At 38.2% G+C, this 16506-nt stretch overlaps 1 protein-coding gene across 1 annotated transcript in view; it reads right to left on the bottom strand.

Annotated features, from left to right (window-relative positions):
- RYK (receptor like tyrosine kinase) overlaps nucleotides 1–16506 on the bottom strand; it is a 102546-nt gene that overhangs the window by 18148 nt on the left and 67892 nt on the right. Inside the window, exons 10-13 of the mRNA XM_058552871.1 lie at nucleotides 16015–16084; nucleotides 4587–4719; nucleotides 3248–3357; nucleotides 2925–3084 (exon numbers count right to left, since the gene is read on the bottom strand). Coding sequence (XP_058408854.1) covers nucleotides 2925–3084; nucleotides 3248–3357; nucleotides 4587–4719; nucleotides 16015–16084 — 473 coding nt within the window. The remainder of the gene's footprint in view (nucleotides 1–2924; nucleotides 3085–3247; nucleotides 3358–4586; nucleotides 4720–16014; nucleotides 16085–16506) is intronic.

Here is a 16506-nt window from a genome sequence, read left to right as displayed (position 1 = left end):
CACCAGTTTGCATCCCCACCAACAGTGTATGCGAGTTCCTTTTTCTCCACATCCTCTCCAACACTTGTTATTTCTTGTCTTGTTAATTATAGCCATTCTGATGGGCATGCGGTGATATCTCATTGTAGTTTTGATGTGTATTTCCCTAATAATTAGTGATGTTGAACATCTTTTCATGTGCCTGTTGGCCCTCTGTACGTCGTCTTTGGAAAAATGTCTGTTCAGATCCTTTGCCCATTTTCTAACTGGGCTGTTTGTTTTTTGCTATTGAGTTGTATGAGTTCTTTATATATTTTGGATATTAATTCTTATTGGATATTAATTCTTATCAGATCTTTGTTATCAGTAACAAAATCATAAATTTTTTAAGTCAACTATTGAAAAAAATGTAATATTCCAAAGAGATGAGTGAATTAATCTTTTAAAAATCAACCATGGGATGAGATTTTCAAAGAAAACATTAAGGAAAGTTTCTTTTACTTTTCTGCATTAAAAAATGTTCAGATGTAGGCTTTTCTACTAAAGGGATGGATTTGAAAACCATACAGCTCTAATTCAACTGATATTGTGTTTTAAAACTATGTTCTAAAACCAAAGTTAAACCCATTTTTTCCACATGAAAACAGTTTTGCCTAACGTAGAAACTGGTAAAGAATTCCAGCTACAATTCAGAACTTCTGAACAAAGATTTGGCAAGCCTAAAAATAAGCACCGTATGTAAGATACAACTGATCCTCACTGTCATTCAATACAGCAGCTCTGCGCTGGTCTAAAATCAAACTGCTTTCCTTTTCTATATTATTTGAGAAAAATCAAAATCAAAAAGCAATCCCTCCCTCCCCCCAGTAAGTCCAGATTTTCTTTAGATAACCATTAAAACTGTGTAAGTTGCTTTGTAGATTTGTATTGTTTTACTTGAAATTTTAACTTCTTGACATTAACGTTAGAGAGAGAAGTTTTACTATCAAAACTCTGAAAAAACAGACTAGGCCTAGCTCCCGGCTGCTAAACAACCCTGAATCCCTCAGGGCTCAGTATCTAAGAGTCTGGATGAAATTCCCCACCTCCCCACCCATCCTCCAACATACCCCATGCCTCTGGCTGGGAAAGGCTGTGGCAACAGGAAGCAAGTTTCCACCCACGGTTAACCTCTGCAGCTGCTCCGTGAAGCAGATAACATCCCTTCTCATCATCACTCATATTTATTCTGCCCATCTGACAAGTGTCAGATAAGTATTTTTTCAAAGCGTACTCAAAGTATTTTGAAGATTTGCACATTAAAAGATCTTAATTTACAGGAAAAAAGTCAAAAAACTCTATAAGTAAATTGTTCACTCACATCAAGTGAGCACATTTTATCAAGACACTTGGTATGTAAAAAGGCACAATATATGAAATAGCTAACCTGGCCTCTGAAAAAAAAATTTTAATTAGTAGACTATAATTAACAAGAGAGGGTTTCTCCCCTTATCAAATCATTCTCATTTCAAGGATTTTAAGTTGGAAAATCAGTTTTTCAATAAGGAAATATTAGACAATTTCAATTACTGAGTGTAGTGGGTTGAATGGTGGCCCCAAAGATATGTCCACATTCTACTACCTGAAACCTGTAAATATTACCTTATGTGACAAAAGATGTGATTAAGAACTTTGAGAATAGAAGCTCATCCTAGATTATGTAGGTGGGTCCTAAATGCAATCATATGTATCATAAGAGAGAGCCAGAGGGAGTTTTGAAAGATAGACACATACGGAGAACAAGGTGACATGAATATGGAGAACAGAGATGCAGCCACAAGCCAAGGAATGCCGACAGCCACCAGCAGCCCTAAGAGGCAAGGACCGTTGCCCCCTTAGAGCCTCTGGAGGGAGCATGGCCCTGCCTACACCTTGATTTCAAACATTTAGCCTCCAGAATTCAACTGTGAGAGAATAAATCTCTGTTGTTTTACTACCAAGGTTGTAGTAATTTATTACAGCAGCCACAGAACACTAATACACTGAGGAAATGAGTGTATTAAAAGAGTAATCCTTAAAGCATACAAACTTAGAAATAAAAGGATAACCCTATATTATAAGTAAAATATATCCATGAGACACAAGACATAATGATAAAGCAAGCACAATTTTTATAGTTGAAACTTTGAAGCAAATTACGCTATAAGATTTTACATGTAACACTAACACATCATTGAGTGATCACACAGGGGACCTTATAAGTAGAAGTTCTACCTAACCTCTAAATATTCAGCTACAAAAATAAGTGCAGCAAACAAGGGATAGGAAAATAAATTAATCTTTCAAGTCAGACTAAAAAGTGACAAAAATTAAAAACAATTAAAAACACCTGCAAAATACCCACAAGTAAATGTGGCTTCTGAAATTATTCATCACTAAGTATCAAGGATCCTACTACATGATCTGTTCAAGTGGGCAGAACTACCCAGAAACTGACAAAAGAGAAAAGAGTGATGTCTAGGGAATTATAAATTACACAGGCCATAATACTTAGAAGAGGGCATTTGAAAAAAAAAAAAAAGGCAATAAATCTTTATGATCTGGCAACCACTTGGCCATTCTAAGACTTAACTAAGAAAAGAAAAATAATCAAATACTGTAACCTCTCTAAGTCTCAGTATCCTCACCTTTAAAATTAGGATAATAGTGCCCACCTACCTCATAGTGTTAACAGCCCCCTCATAGGGTTATTGTGAGGATGACATGAGATCTCACACACCGATGGCCCATGGTTTGTGTCATATATTCTCTCCATAAACTGGCTGAGTGGGAGCTAACTACACTTGCTTTCTCAATGAAAAATTTCAGGGGACAGTTACTAGATTAAAAAAAAAAAAATAGAAAAACATTTTAAAACAGAAAGCCTCCTCTCCAATCTATTGATACCTGAGGGTCCTGGCACTTACCACATCACTAGCGCTGGAGAACTCATTATTAACCAGACTTTCAAGAGCCATCCACCGAACCGGCCTGTTTTCATTGTCCCCCAGACAGTGATAGTCCATGGGGAACAAGTCTCTGGAGAGGGCATTGTCTGTGATCTTAACTTGAAGCGTGTCATCAATGCTGAAAAGTAAAGATGTGAACATCAAACACAATCAGAGTATTTAAAAAATATGGTTCACGGTCACTCTTAATTACAACACAATTCCCACTCTGACTCCTAGAGAGAACACAAAGCCAGGGAGAACTAAACACCCAATGACAGTGACGATCTCATGCCACCTACACACAGTTCCTAGCAGCCAGGTCTTTGTGGATGACTTCCCTTCTGGCCAGATAGCTCATTCCACAGGCAATCTGAATAGCCATGTGTACCAGGTCTTGTTGAGAAATTGCCTGTGGTAAAAGAAAATGACAACGTTTGCAGTTAGCACAAAAATTATAATGGCAGCTGCTTATTTTATTCCAGAATCCTACTCCATCCCAAAATATGTTTTTACACTTACACACTGAGTTTTAAAAAGCTACTTCTTGACCAAGAATATGTTCCTATAGCTCCCTATACTTATATCTCCTACAGTTCTTATCATTCTGTAATTTACCATTTACTTCACTGTCTCTCATCTCTTAGGTATATCTCCCCAACATCTAGCACATACAGTAGCTACTCAATAAACATCTGTTCAATGCTGAATTCTTAAGGCAATATTTCAAACGCTTATTATTCAATAACTTGTTTTTTTCTTTTAAAATAATAGTTTTTATCAGGAGACTATCTGCTGGGGACCATTTGCAAATGAAGTCTCTAGCTCTCTCTGCTCTCTACTGGTACACCCCTCTACAGTCAGCACGCCAGTCTCTGGGCTGAGGAATGAAATTCTTCCCCAGGTGATGCTGATGAGCCACAGCCTCCAACCACTTGTTAGGAAACCTGGCTCTAATCCTGTCAGTTTACACAGCATATCTAAGCCAAATACTCAATGCAGCCTTTGAATCCACTTTCTCCTGGCAACTGTAATAAGCACATTATTATAAATCCTAAAACCAACTTAATGTGGCTACAAGATACCACAGGCAGCAAAACACCCATTAGGCTTTATTACCACTACTATCATAACGTGTCTGGAACCTGACCAAGTGCTTTACAGCTATGTGCACAAGCAGTGAAGAGAAAGAATGCCTGACATCTTATAGCCAAGCATCTTAAAAACATACCCTGTTACCCCCCACACTCTAGATCTCCAGTCATCGCCAGCTTTTGGTACAATACGGACCGAATGGCTCTGTAAAGTCTGTTTCCATTCCTAGAAGGGAGATCTAATACAGTGCCTTCAAAGCCTTATCAGGAAAATGACTGAGATGGTGTCACAGAAGCTTTGAGGCGATTATGAATAAACACACAATGGACATACAACAAAAAACTTCAGCATTGGTTAAGTGTCAGCCTCAAGACAGCAATCATAAACCACCTTTCTCTAAATCAACAAGTTATAAATATCTTCTGGTTCATTTTAAGTTTCTTTTTGCAAGCCTTTAAAGAGTTTATATATAAGAATGTTAACATCCACTTTCAAAGATATCGTCAGAAACGACTGATAATTTGCATTCGGGCAAATTTTTCTCACCTGCGGATTATTGGCCTCTACTAATTTGCACTGCCGTAAAAACAATTTAAGATTCCCCCAATTCATGTAAGGCAATATCACCATGGGCTTTTCTCCTTCTTCTATACACACATGGGTAATAGGAAGAAGATTTCTATAAAATAATAAGAAATCAGGAGAAAGACAAGTGAAATCTAAAACTTCAGGGGCTTATTTTTAACAAAAAGTAATAAAGATAACCTAAAACAAAACAAGAAAATATCAAACATACTTAAAAACATGACTACCATTAAAAATGTAAAATTATAAATTCTCTTTTAAACTGGACTTTAACGTTTCCCACATATGCACTTTCTTGAGAGGGAAAAGTTAGAAACTCAGAGTTGTTTCCTGTGGACTGGATTCTCTGAAGACACACTCTAGCCATGCTAAATCTTTACTCCAAAGGGTATCAGAGACACCTAAAAATGACTTGACTCTGAGTGTATTATGATAACATCCCACTTAGCCCATATCACACTTTAAAAAAAAAAAGGCCTCAATGCAGACTGTGGACGAGAATATGATAATCAGGAAGGCCTCTAAGAGGCTGAAAATGCCGCAAAGGCCAAGCAGTCCTTAGCTGCTCACATGGGATTTAGAATCCAATTTCTCAATCCTAAATTTATCATTTACTGTCTGTGTGACCATCTGTTATGAGAGGTTTGGGGATTCGATTGGAGACGTAAAAGACACTTTTCAGTCCAAACAAATGGACTGAAGGTATATTTTATTATATAGAGGATAGTAAAGGCGACAGTCTGCAAACAGATCTAAATAGGTCAAATATTAAGAGGGAAAAAACATCAGCCCGACTGGAAAGGGAAAACACCCACATCAGCTGAAGAGAAATGACACAAATCAACCGGAAAGAGAAACATTAGGTTGACCGAAAAGAGAACACATCAAATCAATTACTTTATATCAAATCAATTACTTTACATCAAATCAGTTACTCATAACATCCTCGCCCCACTGCCGGGAGAGTCCTGTCAATCGACGCGGCTGGGTAAGGATCATACGTCCTGGGTAAGGTGTCCCTTCCACAGGTGGAACTCTCACCAGGGCTCAGTTTCCAGCAGTTTTTATACCATCAGTAATTTTTAGAGTAAGCAATTACAGAGTTTGCAGAGCAAGCATTTAGTGTTCCCATGCACAAAATGGTTATCAGTGGCGTACGTGCATTGAGCCCCCTGGCTAACGTCCCAGCCCAGTAGTTGTGTACGTGCATTGTTTTCTTTGGTTATCGTCCCAGCCCGGCACAGATGGCCAGTCCATCCCGTGCTACGACGCTCCAAGAGCCTTGAAATGTTACAATTTGCAACTCTCTCCGTGGGAGAAAGGCCAGTTCCCGGGAAAAGGCCAGTTCCCACCACACAGAAAGCAGCTTTGTATTTCTTTTTGTGCTGGTGGCTGTAGGTCAATGGAGCGGCCAAACATGGCTGTACTCACGTCAAGACATATTCGGCCGTGGCCGTCTCCATTAACCATAAGACACCATATGCACAGACAATGAACTTCGTACACAAGTATATAAGGCACATCCAAGAATCTAAAATCTAATGACTATAATAATTATAAAACTATCTTACAATAAAGGACCCAAACCCCAAGGTAGCCAATCAAATAACCCCTTAGAATATGAAATGTTATTAACTTGATCTTGCAAATCATGTACAGCATCAAAGATAACATTAGATAAGGTAAGACTTAGGCCTAACAAACTAGCTGGTAGAAGTCCAGATCAGCCCCCATTACAGAGGGTAGCAGAAGGCAGGGTAATAGAGAAATTATCTGATATTGTGAAGTTGCGTGTTGTTTCTGAGACCAAATTTTTCGGCCATTTATAGTCCAGGTTATAGGTCCCACTGGTGTAGAGCAGTTGGTCTAACAGTGCAGGGTCAAAGGTTGTCCTACAGATGCAACTAATGCCTCTGTGTGTAGGTCTGCAGCAGACATGGAGGTGTAGCACAGCATAGTGAACACAGCAGGAGTATCTATTTACGCAAAGAAACAGAATTTTTAGAAACATGATATAACTGTTCATTTCCTGGATACATAACTATGAGTGTTGCAGTGGGCCCTTGGGCCACTACTTCTGCGGCACGGGGAGCTGCATTGGATGGATTGTCACCCACACTTTTGCTCCAGGTTTCCATCCATTTGTAGACCCAAATCCTTGTATTCCTCTTTTAGTTAATTCACTTGGAGGCTGTCCTTGTGACACATTTGGAGTCAAGAGGGGAAGCACCAATAATTGTCCCACTCGTTCTCCAGACTCTACAGTTAGTACTGTGTCACTACCATTATATAATATAAATTTTGTTTTTTTTTGGTAATCTGGATCAATGACTCCTCCCAGTACATCAATACCTTTTGCTGCCAGTCCAGAGCGTCCTTTTAACAAACCAAAGGTATTTTTGGGAAATTGTACCCCTATCCCAGTAGGGACTATAGACTGCTTCTTAGGGGGCAATTGAATAGAATGAACAGTAGATAAATCCAATCCAGCCTCTTCGGCCGGGGCACGAAAAGGCGGTTTAGCAGACTGAGTCAGGGGCCAATAGGTTAAGGTCATAAGCTCATGGGTGGCGGCTGCCACTTCTGTAATCTTTGCTGGTAACAACCTTGACAGAGGAGTCTCATTAGGGCCTAGTGGCCTGTTATTTAACATATTTAGAGCAGTACTTAGATGGTTGTGTCACCCCTTTAATGAGCCATGACCAAGTTTCCTCAATTGTTGTTTAAGCAATCCATTTATTTGTTTTATGAGGCCTGCAGCTTGGGGGTAATAAGGTATATGATAAATCCATTTTATATAATTTTCCTTGGTGTAAGTTTGAATCAACTTACCTGTAAAGTGGGAACCGTTGTCACTCTGAATTTGCCTTGGTGTTTCATAATATAACTTAATTATATCTAATAATTTTATGGCACTCTGTTGGGTGGCCACTTTAGCTGGCATAGCCAATAAATAACCAGAATATGTATCAACAGCAGTGCAGGCATAAGTATATCCACAAGAATTTGGCAATGGTCCAATAAAATCTATTTGCCAGGTATGAGTGGGAAATAATCCCTTTTGGATATGACCTTGGTAGGGGTGTGGAACTCCCCGTTTATTTAACTGTTGGCATAACTGACATTGTTTTACTGAAGTGGCAATATCATCATGGGTGACAAGGATTCCCCTTTGTTTTGCCCACCTGTATGAAGTTTATTCTCCCAAGTGTCCACTCTTTTCGTGGATTCATTGTGCTAAGCCTGGGTTGTGTGTTGCATGACTTCGTACCAGCCGATCAGCATAAGAGTTATACTTTTGTTTTGTAGAAATTATAGAACTGTGAGCATCAACATGAAATACAGTAACAATTGTATTTTGGCATCATAATCATATGTCCTTTTTGTAATTTTTTTTTAAGTTAAAAAAACTTTAATTTCGGCAGAAGTTTATCAAAAATATCAAAAGATTTTAAAACACTTGGTCAAATAGGAAATAATGCCTAGTTATTTATTTAATCAAATTGATAACAGAAACAGTTAAAGGCAAACAGAGAGTTAAAACAGTCAAAAAACAAAAACAAAAACCTTAAGGGAGAGACTTCAGTCCTTTTGAACATAGGAAATTATTTTAACAAAACATAGGTGTTTTGTCTTTTACATAGACTTACTCAAAAGAACACCTTTTAATCTCTATATAAAGAGTAGACTAAAAGTTTAAGAAAATTACCTTTATAAGAGACAAAGCCAAATTTTAATTTTTTATCAGCTTACTTTAGCCAACTTGATCATGTGCAAAACTCCTCAGGGCTTTACTTTTACAAACCTTCTGTCACTTATTTTTTACATTTAGAATTTGTCTTACGCCTTTTTTCTTTTTTTAGTACTTTAGGACAAATTTATTTTTCTTAACAAAACAAACATAAATATCTCTATTTTTTATACCTTCTTTATGGACAACATACCTTTTGTTTTTTTTGTATACAGACTTTCCAGAAATGTGTACTTTCTCATAGAAAATTTCTCTACATGTACATAACATGTTTATCATTTAATGTAAGCATCTCTCAGTTTTTCTGAGATAAGAAACCAAAGGCAGACAAATCTATGCTTAGTAACCAATTTTTAATGTTTTATCTTATGTGGGAATGACCAGAGACTCAATAAATTTTTATCAACTTAATTTAGCAAAACTCTAAAGCTTCAAGTTACCAAAAAGATTTTGGAAGCTGTTTTTGAAATAACTTCGTCTTTTAGAAGTCTCTGTGTATTAATTAAAGATTGCATTTCATCGTGAGAGGTTTTGAATCCTCTCTTTTAAGGGTGACCCTTAAGGTGAACTCATCTGAAACAGATTCTCCAGAATAATCATCCCAATTTCAAATTACTTTAAAAGTTTATTTATTTTTATTTGCTTAATTTTAGATCAGGAATTCCGGGGGAGTTGAAGCGGGGAAGCTCAGCAAGAGAGGGGAGGGGAGCAGCAAATTCAGCTTAGGCTGCTGGCATGTTTAATTGCTTAATTATTTTTTCTTAAAGAGGCAATGTAGTATTCCTGATTTTGTTTAAAAACCTCAAAAGATTAAAATAGGCTTCCCACTAGTGGTTTAACTTTTTAGCTGGCTTTTTCCAATTGTATAAGCAAATACATCAGTTTTGGTAAATTGAAATTGCCCCATTTTGGTCACTTTTCCTCTCTGGAGTCTATGGAATATTGTGGCAATGTGGTGTTACAATAAAAAACCTATCTTTTTGGATATGGGCTCCTAGCTGAATATAGCCCGTTTAGCCAAGAGGTGGCCCAGAGGGCTCTCCTTGGGGACAGATGGAACTTCCCCCCTTCAAAATTACAAACATACAGAATAGACAGTTAAATGGGATCCCAAACAGAACAGATAGATGCATCTAACAGATTCCGGGTAAAAGTCCTACAATTATTCCCACTCCAGTAGGGATAGCCCTGCCTCTTAAAGAGACAGGACTCCAGATGGAGGGGAAGGGAGTTGTTGATGTAAGCAAAAACAAACAAACAGGCAAACAAACAAATAATTTTAGAGCCTGTTTCCCTGTCATAAGAAAAATGTGCCCAGGGTCAGCGGTGCCGGGTCAGATGGAAAGCACTGGGAGCAGTCCCTAGGGCAAATCACCTAGGCAGCTGTTGGACTGTTTTCCAGGACATCCCATCCGGCCCGGGCCCACCGAGCCATGGACAAAGAGCCTCCCGGCTGGCTCGCCAAATTATTATTGGATACATATTTAGGCTCTCTATTTGTCACTTAAGAGGGGCCAAATAAAACTAGAATGCCAGGCTCACGGCAAGGAAAGAGTTTCTATTTTGGGTGACATCAGCCGGGACTGTAAATTTGAAACTTTTTTTTTTAAGAGTACATTCTCCCTTGTATTTTATCCCTATCTTTCATAGTCCGACGATAAGCAGTCAATAAACATTAACCTCGCCGTGCCAGAAAAGAAATATTATCTCTTTTTTCCTACTGTCTGCAAAGTTTTGGTCACATCCAATGATTCATATCTTGCAGACGAACATCCCAAGATTCACATAATCCTGACCTATGAGCCCACTCCCCAGCCAGAGTGCAAAAGGGAGGGTCTTCCCATCCTGGGATCTCTTCCACCTTGGCTTCAGTTACCCTTTGTTTGAACAGGAAAGCCATCTCCTTAATCGAATTCTGCTCACAGCGCCAATTATGTTATGAGAGGTTTGGGGATTCGATTGGAGACGTAAAAGACACTTTTCAGTCCAAACAAATGGACTGAAGGTATATTTTATTATATAGAGGATAGTAAAGGCGACAGTCTGCAAACAGATCTAAATAGGTCAAATATTAAGAGGGAAAAAACATCAGCCCGACTGGAAAGGGAAAACACCCACATCAGCTGAAGAGAAATGACACAAATCAACCGGAAAGAGAAACATCAGGTTGACCGAAAAGAGAACACATCAAATCAATTACTTTATATCAAATCAATTACTTTACATCAAATCAGTTACTCACAACATCCTCGCCCCACTGCCGGGAGAGTCCTGTCAATCGACGCGGCTGGGCAAGGATCATACGTCCTGGGCAAGGTGTCCCTTCCACAGGTGGAACTCTCACCAGGGCTCAGTTTCCAGCAGTTTTTATACCATCAGTAATTTTTAGAGTAAGCAATTACAGAGTTTGCAGAGCAAGCATTTAGTGTTCCCATGCACAAAATGGTTATCAGTGGCGTACGTGCATTGAGCCCCCTGGCTAACGTCCCAGCCCAGTAGTTGTGTACGTGCATTGTTCTCTTTGGTTATCGTCCCAGCCCGGCACAGATGGCCAGTCCATCCCGTGCTACGACGCTCCAAGAGCCTTGAAATGTTACAATTTGCAACTCTCTCCGTGGGAGAAAGGCCAGTTCCCGGGAAAAGGCCAGTTCCCACCACACAGAAAGCAGCTTTGTATTTCTTTTTGTGCTGGTGGCTGTAGGTCAATGGAGCGGCCAAACATGGCTGTACTCACGTCAAGACACCATCTCTCTTGGCCTTAGTTCCCATACCTCTAACATGGGGATCCCACCAACCATAAAACGTTGCTACGATGTGCAAAATAAGGCCAAGCATATAGTAAACAATCTTGTTCCTTTTTTAATTTTCATGGCACGCATAAATACTTTCATCCTATTGCCTAATGACAGCTCTTCCACTGGTATCTGGAAATAAGTGTTAATTTTTCCCAAAGTTATGTAACTTTTTACATAATTACCTCATTTTCCCCACTAAGCTCAAAATTCTTGGAAGGCAAAAATTAACATGAACTCTTATTTTTATACCCAATGCTTTGTATTCTGTGCCATAGAAAATAAGCACTTAATAAATATTTCATAAATAACAAATATAACATGGCCTTAAAAACCTTCCTATGCGTTAACTTAGTAAATTCTGCCTCTAAGCCTATTTAATAAGGAAATAACACTAAACATAAAAAGGCTATATGAACAAGGATAGTTAATGCAATATTAATGCAATATTAACGGCAAAAAGTTACAAACAACTTGAAGGTCCAAAAGTAAGGAAAGAGTACACCCAAATAATAGGATAGTATATAACAATTAAATTCTCACAAAGAGATGTTAAGAGAATATAAGTGAAAGCTTATCTTATAGGAAAAGAGGATACAAAATTCACAAATATTTACAGAATAATAACAAATATGGAGAAAGAAATAAAACTCTGCACACAAGTATGCCAAGAGTTAAGAGTTGCTGTCTTTCAGTTGTGGGACTTTAGATTACTTCCACCTTACTTTTCTGTATTTCCTAAATTGTCTCAATTGAGCATGTACCTCTTTTAAAACCAGAATCACACAGTTCTGGCCTAACAGTGCAGAAGGGAAAGCTGCAGGCTCCCCTCGTGCTGTGCAGGAGTTACTAACAGGGAAGCACTGTCCCCAAGGAGCCAAGGAAATGAGGACTCAGAGATCAGGACACCTGTACAAGGTAACCTCTCTGTAAGGCTTCTGCATGCCTCACAGCCTAAGAGTGGCAGTGACGATTAGTCCTCCTTTACGGGTGAGAAAACCCATGCGGAGAGAGGTTCGGTAATCTGCCAAGGACAAACAGCAAGAATGTGGAGATAAAAATTCAAATCTTCATCTGATTTCAAAACCTTTGAGCTTTGCCCTGGACCACTGGACATTTCCTCCCAGGGGAGCAGGAGGGAGTACAGGGGAGATGACAGAGCCTCTTTTCACACCAAGTCCCATGCACACTAAAAGGAAGACAGCAGGTCTGCACTCAGGTGTCACTGAGCATACCATGATTTCAGGGGTAATGTGAAGAGTTGCCCAATCTCTTTAACCATCTCCCCCAAATTATGTCTCTGCTCCTTTCCTCATGACTGAAAGTCACAGAGCAGAGTTAAAGGCATTTTATCCAGGCAGAATAAGTTTTCTGGATGAGATCAAATCACTTATTCTATCACCAGAGGAATAAAAGCCCTCTAGCAGAGGTAGGAAGCTGCATGAACATGTTTCAAAGTACAAATGGCTGGTCTTCACTCTGCCCATTTTACAAAGGAAAAGAGGATAAAGAGGAAGGTCTGGAATCTGTAACAAGAGTGGATGAGAGCGGATGCAGGTGCTGCAGAGAAGAGTAAGGTAGAGGAAGTGTAGGTTCTGTGGGGACATGAAACAAGAACTGCATCCAGTACTCAGCCCTGCGGGGCGTGCTTGCAGAGTGGGAGCTGTGAGGCATTCGGCACAGGAGTGCCGGACATCAGGCACCCCCCGGCCAATGCAGAGTCAAACCACTCGACAGCTCCAGGGCACTTTGATAGGAAGTACTTCTGATGTAAAGTGATTGACAGCTACCTTTCATTTATATAGCTACTTTAATTTATAATAAAGCTTATTCTCAGAAATTCCAGTGGAAAAAGGAATGAAAAGAAAGAATTTCAAAATGCTTTAAAATATTTCAACACTTTACAACTCTTAATCATGGAATGTTAAAACATGAAATACACATTTTACATGTGGAATTACATACCACAACCAGTTAAAAAAAAGGTCAAATCTGAAACCAGGTGTCATTTCTTGCTGAGCGTATTTAGTTTGCTTGATAGACCCTACGATACGATCACTGAAGATCATTATTTCATTTTTATCCCTCATGTCTAGCAGAGTTCCAACTGCAAAATGGGCACTTAATGAATTAGAATGACAGAATGAACAAAAAAATGCATATACACAACCATGAATAGTTTAGACATCAGGAGTCAAAAAGAAATGTGTGGTAGGCCCTAGTCCCCTTAAAAACGAAACACACTGCTACAGCGAATGGAAAGAACATACTTTCTACATACTGGCAATGTGTTTTGCTCATTAAAAACCAGGAGTCCTGGCTTCACTTTACAGCCAGGAAGAACAATTAACCATGCCCAACTATAACCTGCCTTTAGAAGACTTTCCCCAATCACTGAACGTCCAGTATAAACTCCATTCAGTATGTCATCCCGTTCTACCACTTAAGGGTATCCTGGGGCTGCTAATTCATCCTGGTAGGATGCTGGAAAATCCTACAGCTTAAAGCCATATGAAAAAATGCTGCAACTGCTTGCTCTGAACATTTTTCAGCCAAAGCATCTTTGGGCTACAGTGGCTATAAAACTGCTTTTTGGGAAATCCTGGCTTCGTCTACATTTATCCTTGCCACCCACTTCTGTGCAGAAGTGGTACAGACCTTGCATCAGGGTAAGAATTCTAGCTAGGTACCTAAGTACTATTACATACTAGTATTAAACACTTTTGGCTCTTCTCCCTAGACTCAGCATACCAGAACATCAAGCACTCCCAACACTGTCAAAAAAGACATTTCGAACTGATCATTACCCAGTTTTTGTCTCGTTACCCAGAGGAAACAAAATGTGTTTTGGAGAAAATATAGTCTAATAGATGAGTTATCCATCCATTCCTCTGCAAATGAGGAGTTCCATTCTTGGACTGAATCAGGCCAATGGAAGGTAACATGCTTAAACCACATGACTTTAATCCCTCAAAGAGACATCTTTAGTCCCTCAATACTGTGTGTTCAATTTTTTCAAAGGTCCCTGGCTTTTCCACTTTCAACAAAATTAAAAAATATATCTGTTTATAATATTAATCAATGTCCCAAGTATATGATAAACCTAATGAGACATGTGCCTCAGAATTTGAAACTAGAAACTTTTTCTCCCCCAAGGGACCTCTATGTTTCTTTCCCTTCTAATACTGAGATTTATCAACTTTTAAGGTTTCCTTCAGCCTTGCTTGCCCAGAAACTAAGAGCTATTTCACGTTCAAACACAGCAAAAACATTTGTCTCCTTACTATTGGCTTGTTTTCTTGTCTACCATTACAATGCCAAAAACTCAGTTTCATTTTCATTACCATTTTATTGATCTTACTATAGCTGCCTTCTTTTTAGGTTCTCAAATTCTTTTAAATATGAACCAAAGTATAAACAAAATTCAAAAATAAAACTCTGCATGGTTATCTTATTTTTTGGCAGAACTCAAGTAACTGCTCAAAGTACAGAGAAATTAAAATAAGTGATGCCTTTTGCATGCATCACTTTCTTTTTTTCCTCTTCAGAAGTCCATAAATATCTTCCAACAGAGATGGTCACCATTCTATTTTTTAAACATATGTGACCAAATTTTTAGTAGGCATACAAATTAAGCTGACTCTATATGGTGCTTTTAAAAAAAAAAAAACCTTGCCCCAATATTGATACTGCTGCATATTTAAGCCCTTTTTGGTCCGGAAGGTAGAATTTATAGCTCTGTGAAGAGGACTGATACCAAGCTTTTTTTAAAAGAACTACAAGTATTTTTTTAAATCATACTATGACCTAATGATGAGGGAGTAGCTAAATAAAATGTGGTGCATCCAACCAACGAAATACTATGTAGCCTTTTTAAATGTACACAAGAATTTACAGTTACTTACATGAAAAGTTACATACATTGTTTTTTCCTTTCTTTTTTTTTTTTTTTTTTGGTGAGGAAGATTAGCCCTGAGCTAACATCTGTTGCCAATCCTCCTCTTTTTGCTGAGCAAGACTGACCCTGGGCTAATATCTGTGCCCAACTTCCTCTACTTTATACGTGGGATGCTGCCACGGCATGGCTTGATAAGCGGTGCGCAGGTCTGCAACTGGGACCTGAACCTGCGAACCCCGGGCCACTGAAGCAGAGCATGTGAACTTAACCACTATGCCACCAGGCTGGCCCTGCAGATGCATTGTTTTGTTATATCGAGAAGCTTGTTAACCCTGTTAAAGATAATGGTATTGTGGTCACATAGAAAAATACCCTGATTTTTTTGGTAAATGCATTGAAAGTGTTGAGATGCCCAATTTACTTTAAAATATTTCCATACACAAAAATCTATCATCTATCTAGATAGATGATAGATAGATACACATATATACATACACACATATACACACACAAAGAAAAAATGGCAAAATGTTAACTATCATTGAATTTAGAAGGTGAGCTTATTGGTGTTTATTAATTGTTCTTGTCTTTGGCATTCTGTATGTCCAAAAATTTCATAACAAATATTTTTTAGCATATATATATATCATTATCCTATTTTTTAAAAGAGAAATATGTACATAAATATGTAAAAACTCTTTCTCCAAAGCTTAGTTATGATTATCCAGATATGGGCTTACACACTCTTCTTTATTTTCTTCTTTATACTTTATTATGTTTTCGAATTTTGTGCAATGAGCATGCATTTCACTTTTATATTGAGAAGAAAAATTGAGCTATTTGAAAAAGCTTTCAATTCAGAACACACCACAACGTTCTTAAAATAAAGATGTAGCACACAGCGTTACCACGCTTAACACTTAAACGTTGGACGGTTTCTCCTCTCACCTGTGATGAAGACCTCGCAGCTTACAACTTTCAGTGAGCATCATTGTCACCTGAATTTCAGAAGCTTGATCTATATAAAGAAAAAGACATCATCTTGAATGATAATACTATATATATGATATGAATATATTCTACTATCAGTAAATACTTATCTCAGACTATAAGGTAAATTTTCATTATAAGTTACCGGTAAACCTAAAAAGGTCTAGCCTAAAATTCTATTACAATAGGTAGAGTCTCATTGAATAGATCAACATTAACACAAGCCATTAAGATAAATTTGACTACATAAAAATTAGAAATTAAGTAAGGTTCCATAAACAAAATAGAAAAAGTAATAACAGATTGGAAAAATATCCACAAAACACAAGGCATATAAACGGCTAATTTCATTTTTCCCCCTTCTTTAAAGAGTTCATACAAATCAATAAGAAAAAAAAAATTGAAAAAGAGGCAAAAGATATAAACACACAGTTTACTGAAAAGAGAAAC

This window comes from Diceros bicornis, chromosome 2 (assembly GCF_020826845.1).
Source record: "Diceros bicornis minor isolate mBicDic1 chromosome 2, mDicBic1.mat.cur, whole genome shotgun sequence".
Lineage (NCBI taxonomy): Eukaryota > Metazoa > Chordata > Mammalia > Perissodactyla > Rhinocerotidae > Diceros > Diceros bicornis.
This window is presented reverse-complemented; position numbering and strand designations above follow the sequence as displayed.